General features: G+C 39.2%; 1 protein-coding gene across 1 annotated transcript in view; it reads left to right on the top strand.

The window, feature by feature from the left end:
• Positions 1-16,689, top strand: part of si:ch211-51h4.2 (uncharacterized) — a 216,312-nt gene that overhangs the window by 61,404 nt on the left and 138,219 nt on the right. The window contains exon 6 of the mRNA XM_049465961.1: positions 8,194-8,329. Within this exon, the coding sequence (XP_049321918.1) occupies positions 8,194-8,329 (136 nt within the window). The remainder of the gene's footprint in view (positions 1-8,193; positions 8,330-16,689) is intronic.

Raw genomic sequence — 16,689 nt, 5'->3', positions numbered from 1 at the left:
AAGCATGAAGTGCTGTAAGATTTTTTTGGGAAAACAAAACTGCACTGACTTTAGACTTGCTAATAAAACACAGTGGATCAACACCAGCAGATGACAGACATGACTCTCCAAACCATCACTGATTGGTGGAAAATTCACACTAGACCTCGAGCAGTTTGGACTGTGTGTCTCTCCACTCTTCCTCCAGACTCTGATCCCTTGATTTACTTTAAATGAAATGTAAAATTTACTGATGATCAGTGATGGTTTGGAGTACGGAGATGTAGATTTCATTTTCCAGCAGGACTTGGCACACTTTCCACACTTCCAAAAGTTCCAATAGGTCTTATATAATATTCTAATTTTATGAGACACTGATTTTTGGGTTTTCATTGGCATTTTCATAATAATCATCAACAATAAAATAAATAAACGCTTAAAATAGATCACTCTGTGTGAAATACATATATATAATATATGAGTTTCACAGTTTAAAGTACATTTTCAGTGATATTCTTATTTTTGCACTTGTACATTTTATTTTCCTCTCTCCTTTTTTTAACTTATGTACTTTTTTTTTTGGTTTATATATATATATATATATATATTGCTGGTTCTGTTTCACTCTCATCTGCTGTGTAGTCTTAGTTGGATCTCATTAACTGCTAAAAATACCAAAAAACAACTCATTGCTACAAACTACAGTACAGTTGTGCTCCTTAACTGAAGGTTCTGAAAATAAACCACAGAGGGCATCCCCCTGTTTTAACCTAAAAACGTAGAGATGAGTTGCTTTCTTCATGCACTGATTGGCTGAACGGGTCTCAGAGGAGCACACACTCTCCTTCACCCTCTCTGAGCGCTGGGTACGAGGGGGAGCAGGCAGAGATTAACATTCAGGAGACTCTTGTGCAGAGCCTTCACACTTTGCTTACTTTAGAGAGCGCTGTCAAAGTGAGGTAATCTGCATCAGCTGCTGCTGCACTGTGCTACTATTCTCTCATTACACTCATTTAAAAAGAGTTCTTCTAGAGTTCTTTAGTAAAAACACACAAAAAAAATCACAAAGAAAAACCCCCAGAATGTTTTGTTTCTTTATTATTTATAGAAGGTTCCTAAATGTGTAAAATTTCTACACATAAGACTAAAGGTTATGAGGAGATAACCATTTACACAATTATTTTTCATTCATATTTTTGCATTGTTTTGCTAAATACCTGTCTGCCAATTATGTGAAGAAGAACTGAGTTTGATTTAGTTAAGTCTAGGTGTAGGTTAAGTTTAGGTTTAGGTAAAGTTTAGGTCTAGATGTGGTTAAGTTTAAATGTATTTTGAGGTGAAGGTTAAGTTTAGGTGTAGGTTAAGTTTAGGTCTAGGTAAAGGTTAAGTTTAGGTCTAGGTGAAGGTTAAGTTTAGGTGTAGGTTAAGTTTAGGTTTAGGTGTAGGTTAGGTTTAGGTGTAGATTAAGTTTAGGTGTAGGTTATGTTTAGATTTAGGTGTAGGTTAATTTAGATTTAGGTGTAGGCTAAGTTTAGGTTTAGGTAAAGTTTAGGTTTAGGTCTAGATGTGGTTAAGTTTAAATGTAGGTTGAGGTGTAATTAAGGTTAGGTGTAGGTTATGTTTAGGTCTAGGTGTATGTTAAGTTTAGGTTTAGATGTAGGTTAGTTTAGATTTAGGTGTAGGTTAAGTTTAGGTTTAGGTGTAGGTTAGTTTAGATTTAGGTGTAGGTTAAGTTTAGGTTTAAGTGTAGGTTAGTTTAGATTTAGGTGTAGGTTAAGTTTAGGTTTAGGTGTAGGTTAGTTTAGATTTAGGTGTAGGTTAGGTTTAGGTTTAGGTTAAGTTTAGGTTTGGGTCTAGATGTGGTTAAGTTTAAATGTAGGTTGAGGTGTGGGTTAAGTTTAAATGTAGGTTAATGTGTAGGTTAAGTTTAGGTTTAGGTCTAGGTGTAGGGTAAGTTTAGGTTTTGGTGTAAGTTAAGTTTAGATCTAGGTGTAGGTTAAGTTTAGGTCTAGATGTAAGGTAAGTTTAGATTTAGGTGTAGGTTAAGTTTAGGTTTTGGTGTAAGTTAAGTTTAGGTCTAGATGTAAGGTAAGTTTAGATTTAGATGTAGGTTAAGTTTAGGCCTAGGTGTAGGTTAAGTTTAAATGTAGGTTAAGTTCAGGTTTGGTGTAGGTTAAGTTTAGGTCTAGGTGTAGGTTAAGTTTAGGTCTAGGTGTAGGTTACATTTAAATGTAGGATTGAGGTGTGGGTTAAGTTCAAATGTAGGTTAAGTTCAGGTTTGGTGTAGGTTAAGTTTAGATTTAGGTTAAGTTTAAATGTAGGTTAATGTGTAGGTTAAGTTTAGGTTTTGGTGTAAGTTAAGTTTAGGTCTAGGTGTAGGTTAAGTTTAGGTTTAGGTGTAGGTTGAGTTTAGGTCTAGGTGTAGGTTAAGTTTAGGTTTAGGTGTAGGTTAAGTTTAGGTCTAGGTGTAGGTTAAGTTTAGGTTTAGGTGTAGGTTAAGTTTAGGTCCATTCCATTGTAGATTTAGCTTTATGTTTTGGATCATCGTCTTGTTGGAAGATAAATCTCCGACCCAGTCTCAGGTCTTTTGCAGACTCCAGAGGTTTTCAGGTTTACTTCCAGAATGGTCCTGTATTTGGCTCCATCCATCTTCCCATCAATTTTAACCATCTTCCATGTCTCTGCTGAAGAAAAGAAGGCCTAAATCATGATGCTGCCACCACCATGTTTGACAGTGAGGATCGTGGGTGTGTTCAGGGTGATGTGTGATGTGTTGCTTTCACGCCAAACATACAGTAACGTTTTGCATTGGGGCCAAAAAGTTCGATTTTGGTTTCATCTGATCAGAGCACCTTCTGTCACATGTTTGGTGGATCTCCCAGGTGGCTTGTGGCTTTAAACTTTAAGTGAGACTTTTTATGTATATTTTTGAGAAATGGCTTTCTTTTCTTCACTCTTTCATAAAGGCCAGATTTGTGCAGTGACTGTACGACTGATTGTTGTATGACCTTTAAGTCATATATATCCAAATTCCTCTTGAGACCAGGCTGATACAAGGTTTTTACCACAGTTTACTGACTCTACTCTCCCTGATTAAATGTAAATATACAGCATAATTAATTTAAATTCATACATTTACAATAGATTTATTTTTTTGTTGTTGAACCTCATAATGTGGATTACATTCAAACAGCCAAGAGCCCGGTCATGTTTGTCTTCATTTAGCAGTTTAGGCTCTACCAGCCAGGATGTGGCAGCAGAGTGATGGTGGGCTTCTGTTTGCAGAGACTTTGGTTTAACCTCTTTCTTTAATTACCCATAAGTGACAAATGCTCAGTGAGGCACTACCTGGCAGCCGGCTCTGCCATGCTTTCTGCAGCTCTTTTTCTTCCCGCTAAACCCTTTTCTTTTAATTATTTTGTGGTTGCGATGTTTTATTACTTATTAAAAAGGATGTAAAAACTGTAATTAAGGAGCCATAAATAGGATGGGAAGGATGGAAAAGAATCTGAGATGTCGCATCTTTACACTTTTTGAAATAATGTGATTTTTTTCAGTTGTTCTTTTAAGCCATGTCAGAATTGTTTGATAAATGGACCAATAGAAATACACCAGAATGACTATCAATAACATATTCATTCCATTAAAAGTTTCTTCTTTAAAAAGCTGTCATTTGAAAATGTTCTACTGGGTCACAGGAAAGGCAAAGCAATAAAATGTTAAATGGATGGAAAGCTGGGGAAGCATAATTCCAATATTAGTATTATATATATCAGTCCTAGCTGAGTATTAGCCAGTATTAGATAATTAGGCCGGTCCTTAAGACAGATTTAGACATTTAATAAACTAACTGTCCAAACTGTGGGCAGTTACAGGTCGAGTAGCATTCACATAAACATCATAAAAAACTAACCGCTTTATCTAACCGCTTACCTTACAAGCGAGGGTCTTTGTCTGTCATCAACTATCAGCGAGTAGTCCAGCTCATAGAAACAGCTAGCATTGCAGCTCATCTCTTACACTGTTCTACAATAGGTAGTTGTGTACAGTATCTGGTGTATATTTGTTGATTAGATCTGGTTCGATTATGTTTATTGAGCTGTAAAATTATTTCAGTTTCTGCAGGAAAAGTGCGAGCAGCTTCTCCCCCATCTCTGCTGTGCATGCGGCTACCCTAAAACAAGTGGAATGAAAATGATGCATAGATTTAAAAAGAATAATCGGTACCACTTTAAAATAAGACTACCTTTATAAAGGGTTTATAAATGGCTTACAATTAGTTTATTAATGGTTACTAATTAGGTTGTAAATGCCTTAAAAATCCTTAATAATCAGTTATGTTGCTCTGGGTTCACTATTTGGCAAACAACATGTCTATGTACATTTCTACGTATGTGTTATAACTGATTATTAATGATGTTTAAGGCATTTACAACCTAATTAGTAACCATTTATAAACTAAACCATTTATAAACCATTTATAATGGTAGTCTTATTTTAAAGTGGTACCGAATAATCAAATAAAAATCTGAAAAGTGTGATGTACACTGATTCCACCGTAGCTCTGGCGAGCCGAGAGATCGGATGTTCTGTCGAGTTGTGTTACCCTGTCAAACCGCGCTACCCTAGTGTGCATATTTAAAGGTAAAAATACAGAAGAAGCACAATATTAGAGCATGTTTCCAGTAAAAGTATTTGTACTATTTTTGACGATAGGCTAAATCAAAGTAAAGTTATGGTCATAAGAGTTTATTATAATCTGTTTTTGTATTTTTTTAAATATTATTATTATTATTATTATTATTATTATTATTATTAATTCCCTTTAAACTTTGACAGTATAATGACAGTGAGTCCAGGTTGTTTAAAGCACAAAAATACTAGAAAAACATAATTAGTCTAAAACACATGAGGAAAAAAAAAATAAAAAATTGGTTAGCGTTAGCATGCGCAGTGTCTTTAGGGAGCACGTATGAATGGGTAGCATAACTCGACCAAACACTGTGTCACACCTTAGCCTGTGTCTGTCTCTGTTTTCCTGTCTTGTGTCCCTAGCCATGTGCTTTTTTGAGCACATGGCATTTGTTTTGGTTATCCTTCTGTCTCCGCCCCAGCCTTGTCTCATTTGTAACCCCGCCCCCTTGTTAGCTCCCACAGGTGTCCCTTATGTTTGCCTGTGTATAAATACCCCATGTGCTCCTTTGTTATCTGTCTTGCTTTTTGTTTGACCTTATGCTGTAACTCTGTTTAGATTGTGTTTATATGTTTTGTTTAGCCTCAGACCTGCTGTGTTTTTTGTCTTCAGTTTTCAAGGTTTGCTTTATGTAGATAATTTTTTATTTGTTATTTTGGCTTGTTTTTTTCAGTATTTTAGTTTATCTTCTGGTTCATAGTGTTTTGTTTTAGTTACCTTTTTGTTATATTATTCCAGAGTGTTTTGTTCTATGTTAGTTTCTTAATGTCTAATAAAAGACTTGCGTTTGCATCCGGCCTCCTCCTTAATGTTACACACCGGCATGGCAGAAAGAAAAAAGTAGAAGAAAAGCATCTCTAGATTTACGCCAAAGTGGAAGCTCAACTTGCATGTGCAGTGTCTTTAGGGAGCACATATGCATGGGTAGCATAACTCGCTGCCACTTATTTTTATCATATCGGAACTGAATAATACAAATTGGTGCATTCCTAATAGTAGTTAACCAGTATCATGGCTTTTAATCCAGATGTTCATCAGAAAGCTCTCAGATATCTCTCTGGCTTCTCCGCAGAACAAAGCGCAGACGAGGCTTGGACGGCTGCCATTCTAATTGTTATTTAATAGAGGGGCGGACCCCTGACCATGTTGGAAACAGCGATGAGGCTTATCATTATACCTCCTCTGCCTCAGAGCTGAGAGATTGCTTAACGAAACTTACGGCGTTATATCGCTCGCGTCCTCGCCGCTTTCTCTCGCCGTCGCGCCTCCTGAAAGATCCAGGAAAGAAATCCTGCGACAGGTGTTGAGATCGAACGGCTCTTCGTCGTAATTACTTGGCTGTCCCTTTTTTCTGAGCAGATGGGTCCGTCTCGGAAATTAATGATGTAGCCTTCTTCCTCGCGCCGCCTATCCCCCTGTCACTCCAACATTGGAGGTACAGTAGTCTTAATGTTAAAAAAAAAAATAAATAAATATATATATATAAAAATTCAATCTGATTGCTGTGCCAAAGTATCATTACAGAGAGCGGTGGCTGACTGACACAAGCGATTTGGAAAGTTATTCGTCATTTTAATGAAAGGTACAAACTAGGGTGCCATTAGGAATTAAGCTGCAGGCCTGCTGCTCCTGCTGCTGCTGCTGCTGCTGCTGCGCCTTATCTCCGCCTCCTTAGATGAAGCTGGAAGGGGATGCGGATGAAGAGCAGTTTTTTGGAGGGATTTTTTTTTTTTTTTTTCGCAGCATCTCCGCGCCTAAATATAAACATATTGATTGCGCTTGTGTCAACCAAATTATTTTGAACATCTGTTTTGCGTCAATATTTTTTTTTTCTCCCCTTCCCGAGATCTTCACGGAAAGGTGATTGTGTTCCTAACACTGAACGCTCGGCATTTATTATTCTCAGAAAAACCATTTGTCATTTTCCCGTTAGATTTCAATCAGTCTGGTCCTCAGTGCCAATTTCAGACTTTATATTTTTCCCACTCCCCCATCCACCTCCTCCTCCACCCAATATTTCTCATAACATATGATTTTTTTCCTTTTTTTTTGTAGTGAAGTGTTTACTGTTTAGGCCTTGAGCGAGAATACGAGAGTGGGTGAACTACTGTGAGCTGGTTACAAACAGCAGAGGCGTCGTATGCTGTGATCTACAGCTAATACAGCTGTTTCACATCCTCCCACGCTTTCTTTTACGCTGCCGTTGCTGAACAAACTCTATTTTAAATCGATGTCCAAAAACGCTGGCTATTAGAAAGTGGTGATGAGCAATTCCTTGATCTAGGTTTAGCAACAAAAATAAAAAAAAATCACTAAAAACTCACTAAAGCTCTACACAGTACTTTATTTTTTAAAACTATTTAGAAAATTAAATTTTAAAAGATAGAAGATGTAGATTGAAAATTGTATACTACTGTATGTATGGTCTCTTGCAAATGTGAGCCCCCTCTCATGCCTGGTGCTGAAGACACTTCTATCTCTACGTGCAATCTCTAAACTTCGGACTACGATACCCAGAATGCACCACACACTGATGTCACCCCCCCCTACACAATCACATATCAGTGCACATGCACAGGAAAGCATCAGGAAGTTGATCACCAGAGTATTGATTTCACCTGTTCACCCCACTATATACAGCTCTGGGAAAAAAAAAAACACCTCAGTTTCTGAATCAGTTTCTATGATTTAGCTATTTATATTTATTTCTCCCAAATTACACATAAAAACATGACCATTTATTTGCAGAAAATGGGAAATGGCTGAAATAGCAAAAATGATGCAGAACTTTCAGACCTCAAATAATGCAAAGAAAAGAAGTTTATATTAATAAATAAATTTAAAGCATAAGGGTTTTATATTATATGTACTCCTAATAATACAGTAACTCATAAACCTATATTAAAGTCTAGTCATGCAAAAAATAATAATAATAAAAAATATATATTAAAATACCGTGATATACCGTGAAGCCGTCAGAATCTTGAAAAATACCGTGATATGCATTTATGGCCATACCGCCCAGCACTAGTCCTAATGTACACCTGTTACCACTTCAGTAGGCCTGAAGTTTCCAGATTGAGGGTTTAATTTCTCACAGGCTCCTCCAGCGCACTGCACTGCAGCGAGAGTCGGGAGTGCAGCATTATGAATTATTCCCGCTGTCCTGATAGAACTCCCTCTCTTATCACTGTCCATATTCATCTTTCCTTGCCGTGTTCTCTCCATTCCTAGCGCTTATCTTCCCTCCAATTCATTATTTACAGCATAAAACGTGGCGCGGCTGTGTGGACGCGGTGGCGGCGGCGGCGCTGGATGAAGAGTGATGCGCGGGGCTGAGGGATGGCCCCGCTCATCCGTGGCGCGTGCAGGCCAGATTGAGACGTTTTGGTCCCTGACCCATCCATTTCACACGCTTATTGTCTGAAATGTACCTGTCACCGGCGCTGGCTGTCAGCAGGAGACAGGAAAAAAGAAAAGCAGCATCATTTCAGGCCGCGCTGTTTGTCTTGTGCTTTCAGACGCAGGTCTGCTGCAGAAGGATGCCGCGGTGCTGAAGCTGCAGGAGGAGCTTCAGCCCAACCTGCACGTCCTGGGAACGCTGTTCCTCAGCAAACGCTGCAGCCGGGCCTTCGACCTCATCCTGCTCTCTCAGTTGTGAGTCACTTTTTTTAATGTATCTGTTTATTTGAAAATAAAGCTCTGCCTGGACCTGTACTGTAATGCAGTCACTCACGTTTAGTAGACTGAAGGTTCTCCACAAGGGGGAGCTGTGGATAACATGTGTATGCATTACTGACATGCAGGACAAAAAGCCATAGTGGCAAATAATGAAAAGAATTATCTGAGGGAAAATGCATGTTTAAAAGTCTATACCGGTGATTCTGTATCTACTGTAACTGTAGATGTTTATTATTTATAAACCGGAATAAAATTTATCTAAGATGAATCTGTTAAACTCATTCTGCTGCGAGACACTCGTTGAAAAAAAGATGTATTCTACAGATTTCTTGTGTTTTTGCCCTTTTGTCATACTGAATTTTTTTATATTATTAAACAAACTTTAATATCAGGCAAATATAACCTGAATGAATGTAAAAAGCACTTTTTAAATAAAATATGATGATTTTATTTATTAAATGAAATACAAACAAACAAAAAAAAAAACTAATCCAAACTAATCTAGCCCTGTGTAAAAAAGTGTTTGCCCTCTAGATCTAATAACTTGGTTTTTCCAGCCTTGGCGGCAACAACTGCAATTAAGCTCTCTGTGGAGGAATTTTGTTTCACTCTTCTTTACAGAATTATTTTAATTCAAACACATTGGACCAGCATAAATGCCCTGTTAAAGATCATCCACAGCATCTCAATCAGACTTTAACTAGACCCTTCAAAAACTACATTTATTTATTTATTTTTTTTTTTTTTTATCCATTCAGACGTGGACTTGTTTGTGTGCTTTGGGTCATTGTCCTGCTGCAGAACCCAAGTACACCTGAGCTTGAGGTGTTTGTAAACAGCAGAATTCCTGCTTCCATCTACTGTATTACAGCAAGTTATCCAAATCCTGAAGCAGCAAAGCAGCCCCCAGACCATCACACTACCACCACCATGTTTTACGTTTAGTATGATGTTCTTTTTCCAAAATTGCTTGTTAGTTTTACGCCAGATATAATGGGACACATACCTTCCAATAAGTTCCACTTTTGTGTCATCGGGCTATTGTGTTTTTTTTTTTTTTTGGTCAGCAGTGTTTTTTATCTTGGAACTCTCCCATGGAGACCATTTTCACCCAGTCTCTTTATTCTTATTATTGAATCATTAACACTGATCTTAACTGGGGCTTTAGTGAGATCTTGCAGTTCTTTAAATGTTGTTCTGGGTTCCTCCTGGGTTGTTTTGGGACCTCCTGGGTGGGTTGTTCATGCCCTTTTGGAGCAATCAAACTCTCAATCAGTCAATCTGTGAGACTGAACTCTTTGTATCCTTCCCCTGAACAACTATGTTGAACAATCTTTGTTTTTAGATCATTTGAGAGTTGTTTTGATGAGCCCATGATGCCGCTCTTCAGAGGAGATTCAAATAGGAGAACAACTTGCAAATGGCCACCTTAAATACCTTTTCTCATGATTGGATACACCTGGCTATGAAGTTCAAAGCTCAATGAGATTACCAAACCAATTTTGTGCTTCAGTAAGTCAGTAAAAAGTAGTTAGGAGTATTCAAATCAATAAAATGTTAAGGGTGCCCATACTTTTGCACCGGTCAAATTTTGGTTTAATGCATATTGCACATTTTCTGTTAGTACAATAAACCTCATTTCAGTCCTGAAATATTACTGTGTCCATCAGTTATTAGATATATCAAACTGAAATGGCTGTTGCAAACACCCAAATATTTAGAACTAAAAATGATTCAGATTAATAGGGGTGCCCAAACTTTTTCATATGGCTGTATAAATCTGCTATAGATTGTCTGTATGTTTTGTAAGAGATTTGATAAGAGATGTTCTCTCAGCCACAGCTTCAGATATGACCACAGGTCTGGAGATGACCATCAGCTAAAAGCACCAGGGGTGCAATGTGAGTGTGAGACACACATCTTCCTGTTATTTCTGGAAGGCATGGGTGCTCTACATTTTTATGACCTTATGTAGAGCTGGATCATGAGGGGAGCTTAGAGTTTTATAGGTCTTCAGCCACATAAAGTACATTACCCTTTACTTCTTATGTGTCAGACAGAGGCTCTGAACGGTCTGTCCCCCGCAGGCATACAGATTGCACATGTAAGCCGTATTCTGTCATTTAACGTCAGCTAATCTCACACCTTCCTGAAGTATCCGGTGATTTTTTTTTTTTCTTCTTCAAGTGCTGCCCTTCTAATGAGCAACACCCTCTCTGTCTCAGGGCTTTTTGTAGAAGGATACATAGCTTTAAGTGACAGTATAATATGCATGTTTGCCATACAGGTGTATTTTTAGCTCAATTTTTTAAGGTTTCACTTCATATCAGATCACTGTAGTTCAGAACACTGATTCCCTGCAATTGTAGCAGACAGAAAGAACAGCTTCACTGCGCAGAAGATGAGTCCCTGTATCCCTTTCTCCGTTACCTGAACAGCTTTAACGGCCTGCAATCATATTCTTCTGAAACAAAAGTCAATAGGCTCAGTCAAGCTGCCACTTAAGAGCAGTTTCAGGCCAGTTACGTGTTTGAGGTGATGATTGTTCCCTTGTGTTCTGTGTGGTTTTGCGATTGGAAGACAAGGTTGTCTTTTTTTTTTTCTTTTTTTAAAGCTACCAAATGAATCTTCCCTATTGAGTTCTGTTTGTGTTTCTATATTTAACTAGTTTCGATCAATTGTTTAAACTACAAACTACAGCCATCATCTTTACTAAACGTATATTTTATGCTACTGATATACTTATATAATTTTAAATGCATTCTGACAATGACAAGGATTAATACATCTGTTTTTGCAAATATGATTTACTGGTGGTTTGACATCATGAGGTTATATTTTGAGAAAGTTAAGCATATTTTATGTATTTTTTTGCACTATAAGGCCAGATTATAAGGCGCGCTATCAATAATAAAAAAGTCAATTTTCTGGTCTATTTTCATATGAGACACACCGATCTCACTGCTGGGTAGCGAGACCTGTAAAGTTAAGCTGAGTAAACAAAACTGTAATTCTTAAATAAATAAATATATATATATATATATATATATATATATATATATATATATATATATATATATATATATATATATATATATCAGTGGCGATTGCTCTAAGACTGCAAGGGAAGCTCAGCTTCCCCTAAAATGTAAAAAAAATAAGTGATTAAATATATACTGTTGTGTACATGTCACTGATTAAATATGCGCTACACCGCGCTGAACTTAGTTCAGAATCAGCTTCTTATCACTGGTAACGCCGCGGCTTTCCTCTCACTCATTCCCGCAGCTTCACAGCGCTGCTTTAAACAGTGCACAGACTTCAATAGCGGAGCAAAGCGCGCGGCGAAACGAGACGAGTCATTGGATAAATGCTGGGCTTTGTCCCGCCCATCGGACGCTCAGCGTCTCTGGGGGTATATGGAGCAGTGGGCTGGCCGACGCTCAGCTTCTGCATGATGCATGATTGACAGCGAAATGAGCGAATCAGCGATCTTTTAGTGTAAAAATCCATTTGATAGTCTTCCTTACGAAGAAAAACTTAGAGTTAAACAGCAGGACAGATCAACTGCTCAGATTAATTTGGTGTAAAAGGTGGGGAAAAGTAACAGGTATTTTCAGCTGTTCTGGGATGATAAAGTGAGCTGGCTGACTGGAAGTGCTGTAATAAAAAAATGTACTGATGGCCATTCCTCTTGATGAAACTATCTCAGGACATAAATGAACAGGGGCCAGTAGTAAGTATTGTGTTATTATTAAAAATAATTTAAATAATTTAAATTAATAAAGGGATTATTTAAGGAAATTAAAAAGGAAATAAATGTACATGCATTTTTTTCCTTTACCAACTTGTCAAAACTGATCATTTTATGTTTATTCATGTCATAGGCTATTTTCTGGTCTATTATCATACATAAGGAGCACAGGATTATAAGGCGCATTATGCGCCACTAGTAAGGAACAGGGGTGCTGGCATGTTTTTCTTCTAATTCAGCAGATCTCACTGCTGTGTGGCGAGACCTGTAAAGCTAAGCTAAGTAAACAAAACTGTAATTCTTAAAAAAAAAACTATTTGGGTGAGTAAAGCTCTTCCGTTTTTTTACAGTCAGCTTAGACTTCCAGATTTTCACTATATTTGGGTGCAGCAGCATTAGCTTTAGCAGCTAACCGCTAGTGGTAGCCACGCCATGGTTAGTGACTGAGGAACTCTGAGTGTTCCGGTAAGCCTGGGTAATATTAGCTAGCAGTTCGTCCTAAGTAGCTTGTTTTAACATACACACATCTAAATGATGAAAGAGCTAGCTCATAATATGGTTAGCAGGTAATGCTAATACTGCTCCAGCAGTGCTGGCCAGGGTTATCAGCAGGCTACAGGTTGATAAAACTAAAATTAAAGGATTTTAAATGCGCCTTATAGTGAGACAAATATGGTACTCGTTTTGTACAGTAATTGCAAGACACTCCCTAAACCAAGCCTACCAAATGTATTTCCTTTTTTGAGTTCTGTTTGTGTTGCACTATAAATCACTTCAGATTATAAGGCGCATTATCAATAAACATCTATTTTCTGGTCTATTATCATACATAAGGAGCACCGCATTATGCGACACTAGTAAGGGTGTAAGCTTAGATTTCCAGATTTCCACTATAGCTGGGTGCAGCAGCATTAGCTTTAGCAGCTAACCGCTAGTGGTAGCCATGGTTAGCGGCTAATGCCATCTGACAGCACTACACTGAGGAACTCTGAGTGTTCCAGTAACTCAGGGTGATATTAGCTAGTAGTTTTTCCAACATAGCTTTTTTAACACAGTGAACACGCAGACTTAAGGCCACTGTACTCACCTCTGAATGGCAAAAGACCTTGCACTTAGTGCGGTTAGCAGCTAATGCTAATATTGCTGGAGAACTAAACTAAAACCTTTTGGCTTTACTGCTCCTTACAATCTGACTTGTAAAATTCATATATAAGACGCACTGGATTATAAGGCACACTAGTTTCAATCAAATGTTCAAACAAACTAACCATCATCTTTACTCAACGCATATTTTATGCTGCTGAACTTTTATTTTATTTTACTAAGTGCACTCTGACAATGTCGGGGACTGTGGTGCAATTCCCGGAAAACATGAACAATGAAAAATATGGCACATGATGTCAAACCAACTGTAGAATGAACATTCGTATGCATATATGATTTATCGGTGGTTTGACCTCACATTTTAAAAAGCTGATTTATGTATTATTTGTTTTGTTCAGTAATTGTACCATGACTCTTTGAAGGCTTGGTCATTATAAAGGACTGGATTCCCAGTAGGCATGGCAACCTGCTCAAGAGATGGTAGATCCACTCAATCTTGCTGTTAATGACCTTCACCCGTGCTGCTGTGTACAGGATTCTACCCAGAATTTCCTAGGCTATTCTACGCTGCTCCCATCCCCAGACACCCCATCCCCCCACACTTCAGATCAGATGAGGACAGAATATTGTATATGATGAGGTGAATCCCATTGTAGCTGCAGGAAGCTGCCAGAGCTTCAGTCTGTCAAAGGTCCACCTAATGTTTGCCACCAGCAGGACAGTGGTTGGCTATAAACAGCCTCTGGGGACCGCTGCCTGTTACCATGTGCTGCCATGAGGGGGCCTGGCAGGAGTCTTAGCGATGGCGATCCTGTGTACTGACCAGCAAGAGAGCAGAACACAATGAAGGATGTATCTGCCTCTAAATACTGCACTTCTGCTTTATACGTGTCCCGATACCCTGTGAGATAAGCTCACAGAGACACACCTGCCCACTTATTAATCTGCCTACTTACCCATCTATCTGTCTACCTACCCACCGATCTACCTACCCATCTATCTGTCTACCTACCCACCGATCTACCTACCCATCTATCTGTCTACCCACCCATCTACCTACCAACGTAATAATCTGCCTGTCCATCTGCCCATCTGTCTAGTAACCTACCTACCCAATTATCTATCTACCATCTTTCTGCCTACCTACCCACCGATCTACCTACCCATCTATCTGTCTAGCCACCGATCTAACAACCAATGTAATAATCTGCCTGTCCATCTGCCCATCTGTCTACCTACCTACCTACCCATTTATCTATCTACCATCTTTCTGCCTACCTACCCATCTATCTGTCTACCCACCAATCTACCTACCAACGTAATAATCTGCCTGTCCATCTGCCCATCTGTTTACTAACCTGCCTACCCATCTATTTGCCCTCCTACCCATCTACCTACCTACCTATCTACCATCTATTTTCCTACCTACCCATCTACCTTCCTACTTATCTATATACCTACACATCTACCTATCTTCCCATCTGTCGGCCTACCCAACTCTCTGCCTACCTAGCCATCTATCTTACTGTCTACCTGCCCATCTATTTGCATACATACCTGTCTACGTGTCTACCCATCTACTTACACAACTACTTAACTACCTACTCATCTGCCTACCTATCCATCTATCACCCTAACCATCTGTCTGCATACCTACTCATCTACCTATCAACCCATCCATCTGGCTCCTCATCAACCTACCCACCCATCTTTCTGCCTACCCATCAATGTACTTAATTACCCACCTACTTACCCAACTATCTAACTACCTACTCATCTGCCTACCTACCCACCTATGAGCCTAACCATCTGTCTGCATACCTACCCATCCATCTGGCTACTCACCAAGCTACCCTCCCATCTTTCTGCCTTTCCATCAATGTACTTAATTACACATCTACCAATCTACCCATCAGTCTGGCTACTCATCAACCTTCTCACTACTCATCGACCTGTCTCACTACTTACTCATCTACCTGTGTACCCTCCTGTCTGCCTACTGATCTATTAACCTACTCATCTATCTGTCTACTTACTAATCTACCTAACTATCTACTCATCTACCTACCTACCCACCTGTCTCTCTCCCTGCCTATCTATTTGCATATATACCCATCTACGTAACTACCCATCTACTTACCCACCTATCAAACTACCAACTCATCTACCTACCTACCCATCTATTGACCTAACTATGTACACCTACCTACCGATCTACTTATCTTCCCATCTACCTATCTACTTATCATTCTGGCTACACACCAAGCTACCCACCCATCTTTCTACCTAGCCATCTACCTATCTGCCCATCCATCTGGCTACTTATCAACCTACCCACCCATCTTTCTGCCTACCCATCAATGTACTTAATTACCCATCTACCAATCTAACCATCAGTCTGACTACTCATCAACCTTCAGACCTGTCTCATTACTTGGCTACTGGCTACTCATCTACCTATGTTCCCTTCTATCTGCCTACCGGTCTATCAACCTACCCATCTGTCTGCCTACTTACTCATCTACCTACCTACCTATCAATTTGCATATATACCCATCTATGTGACTACCCATCTACTTACCCACCTATCAAACTACCAACTCATCTACCTACCTACCCATCTATTGGCCTAACTATCTGTATGCATACCTCTCCATCCACCTACCTACCAATCTACTTATCTTCCCATCTACCTATCTACTTATCATTCTGGCTACTCATCAACCTACCCACCCATCTTTCTACCTTGCCTTCAATCTACGTACCTACTCATCTAGCTATCTACCCATCAATTTGGCTACTCATCAACCTACTCACCTGTCTCCCTACTTACTCATCTACCTACCTACCCATGCATCTAGCTACTTACCAATCTACCTACCCATCTTTCTTCCCACCATCCATTCAGCTACTTAAAAATCTACCTACCCATCTATGTATCTGCCAACCTGCTCATCTACTTACCTACTTAGCTGTCTACCTACTTACTCATCTACCTACCTACCCTCCTGTCTGCCTACCCAACCATTTACCTACATACCCACCTGCCTGCCTACCTTATCACCCACCTCTACCTGCAAATACCCTCTATATACAGATATTGCCTTAAACTCCAAATGAGTTCACACACATATTTAAAGAAGAGATGCGTAAGAGCTTGTAAAGTCTCGGCTTTGGGTAGCCCTGACCAGGTTAAGGACGGAGCTTTCATCTCGGGATCTTCGTCTTTTGTTTCAGCTCAAAAAAAAGGTTAATGAAAGCAAAAAGGCGGCACAGGGCCGTCTCCCGCATGATCTTCCCCAGCCTTGTGGGATCTGAGTGCTAAGTAGGTTTTTAATCCCCGCCGTGCCCTCTAGACTGCCAGGAAGTCAGGCTTTATTTATGTGCGAAATGTCAGCACTGCCCTAACCAGCAGTTTCTCTTCTCCATGTTTAGAACAGTGCCCCGGCCAGTCCAGCAGAGCTGAGTTCCATGCAAA

Source organism: Astyanax mexicanus, chromosome 16 (assembly GCF_023375975.1).
Source record: "Astyanax mexicanus isolate ESR-SI-001 chromosome 16, AstMex3_surface, whole genome shotgun sequence".
NCBI classification, from domain to species: Eukaryota; Metazoa; Chordata; class Actinopteri; order Characiformes; family Acestrorhamphidae; genus Astyanax; species Astyanax mexicanus.
This window is presented reverse-complemented; position numbering and strand designations above follow the sequence as displayed.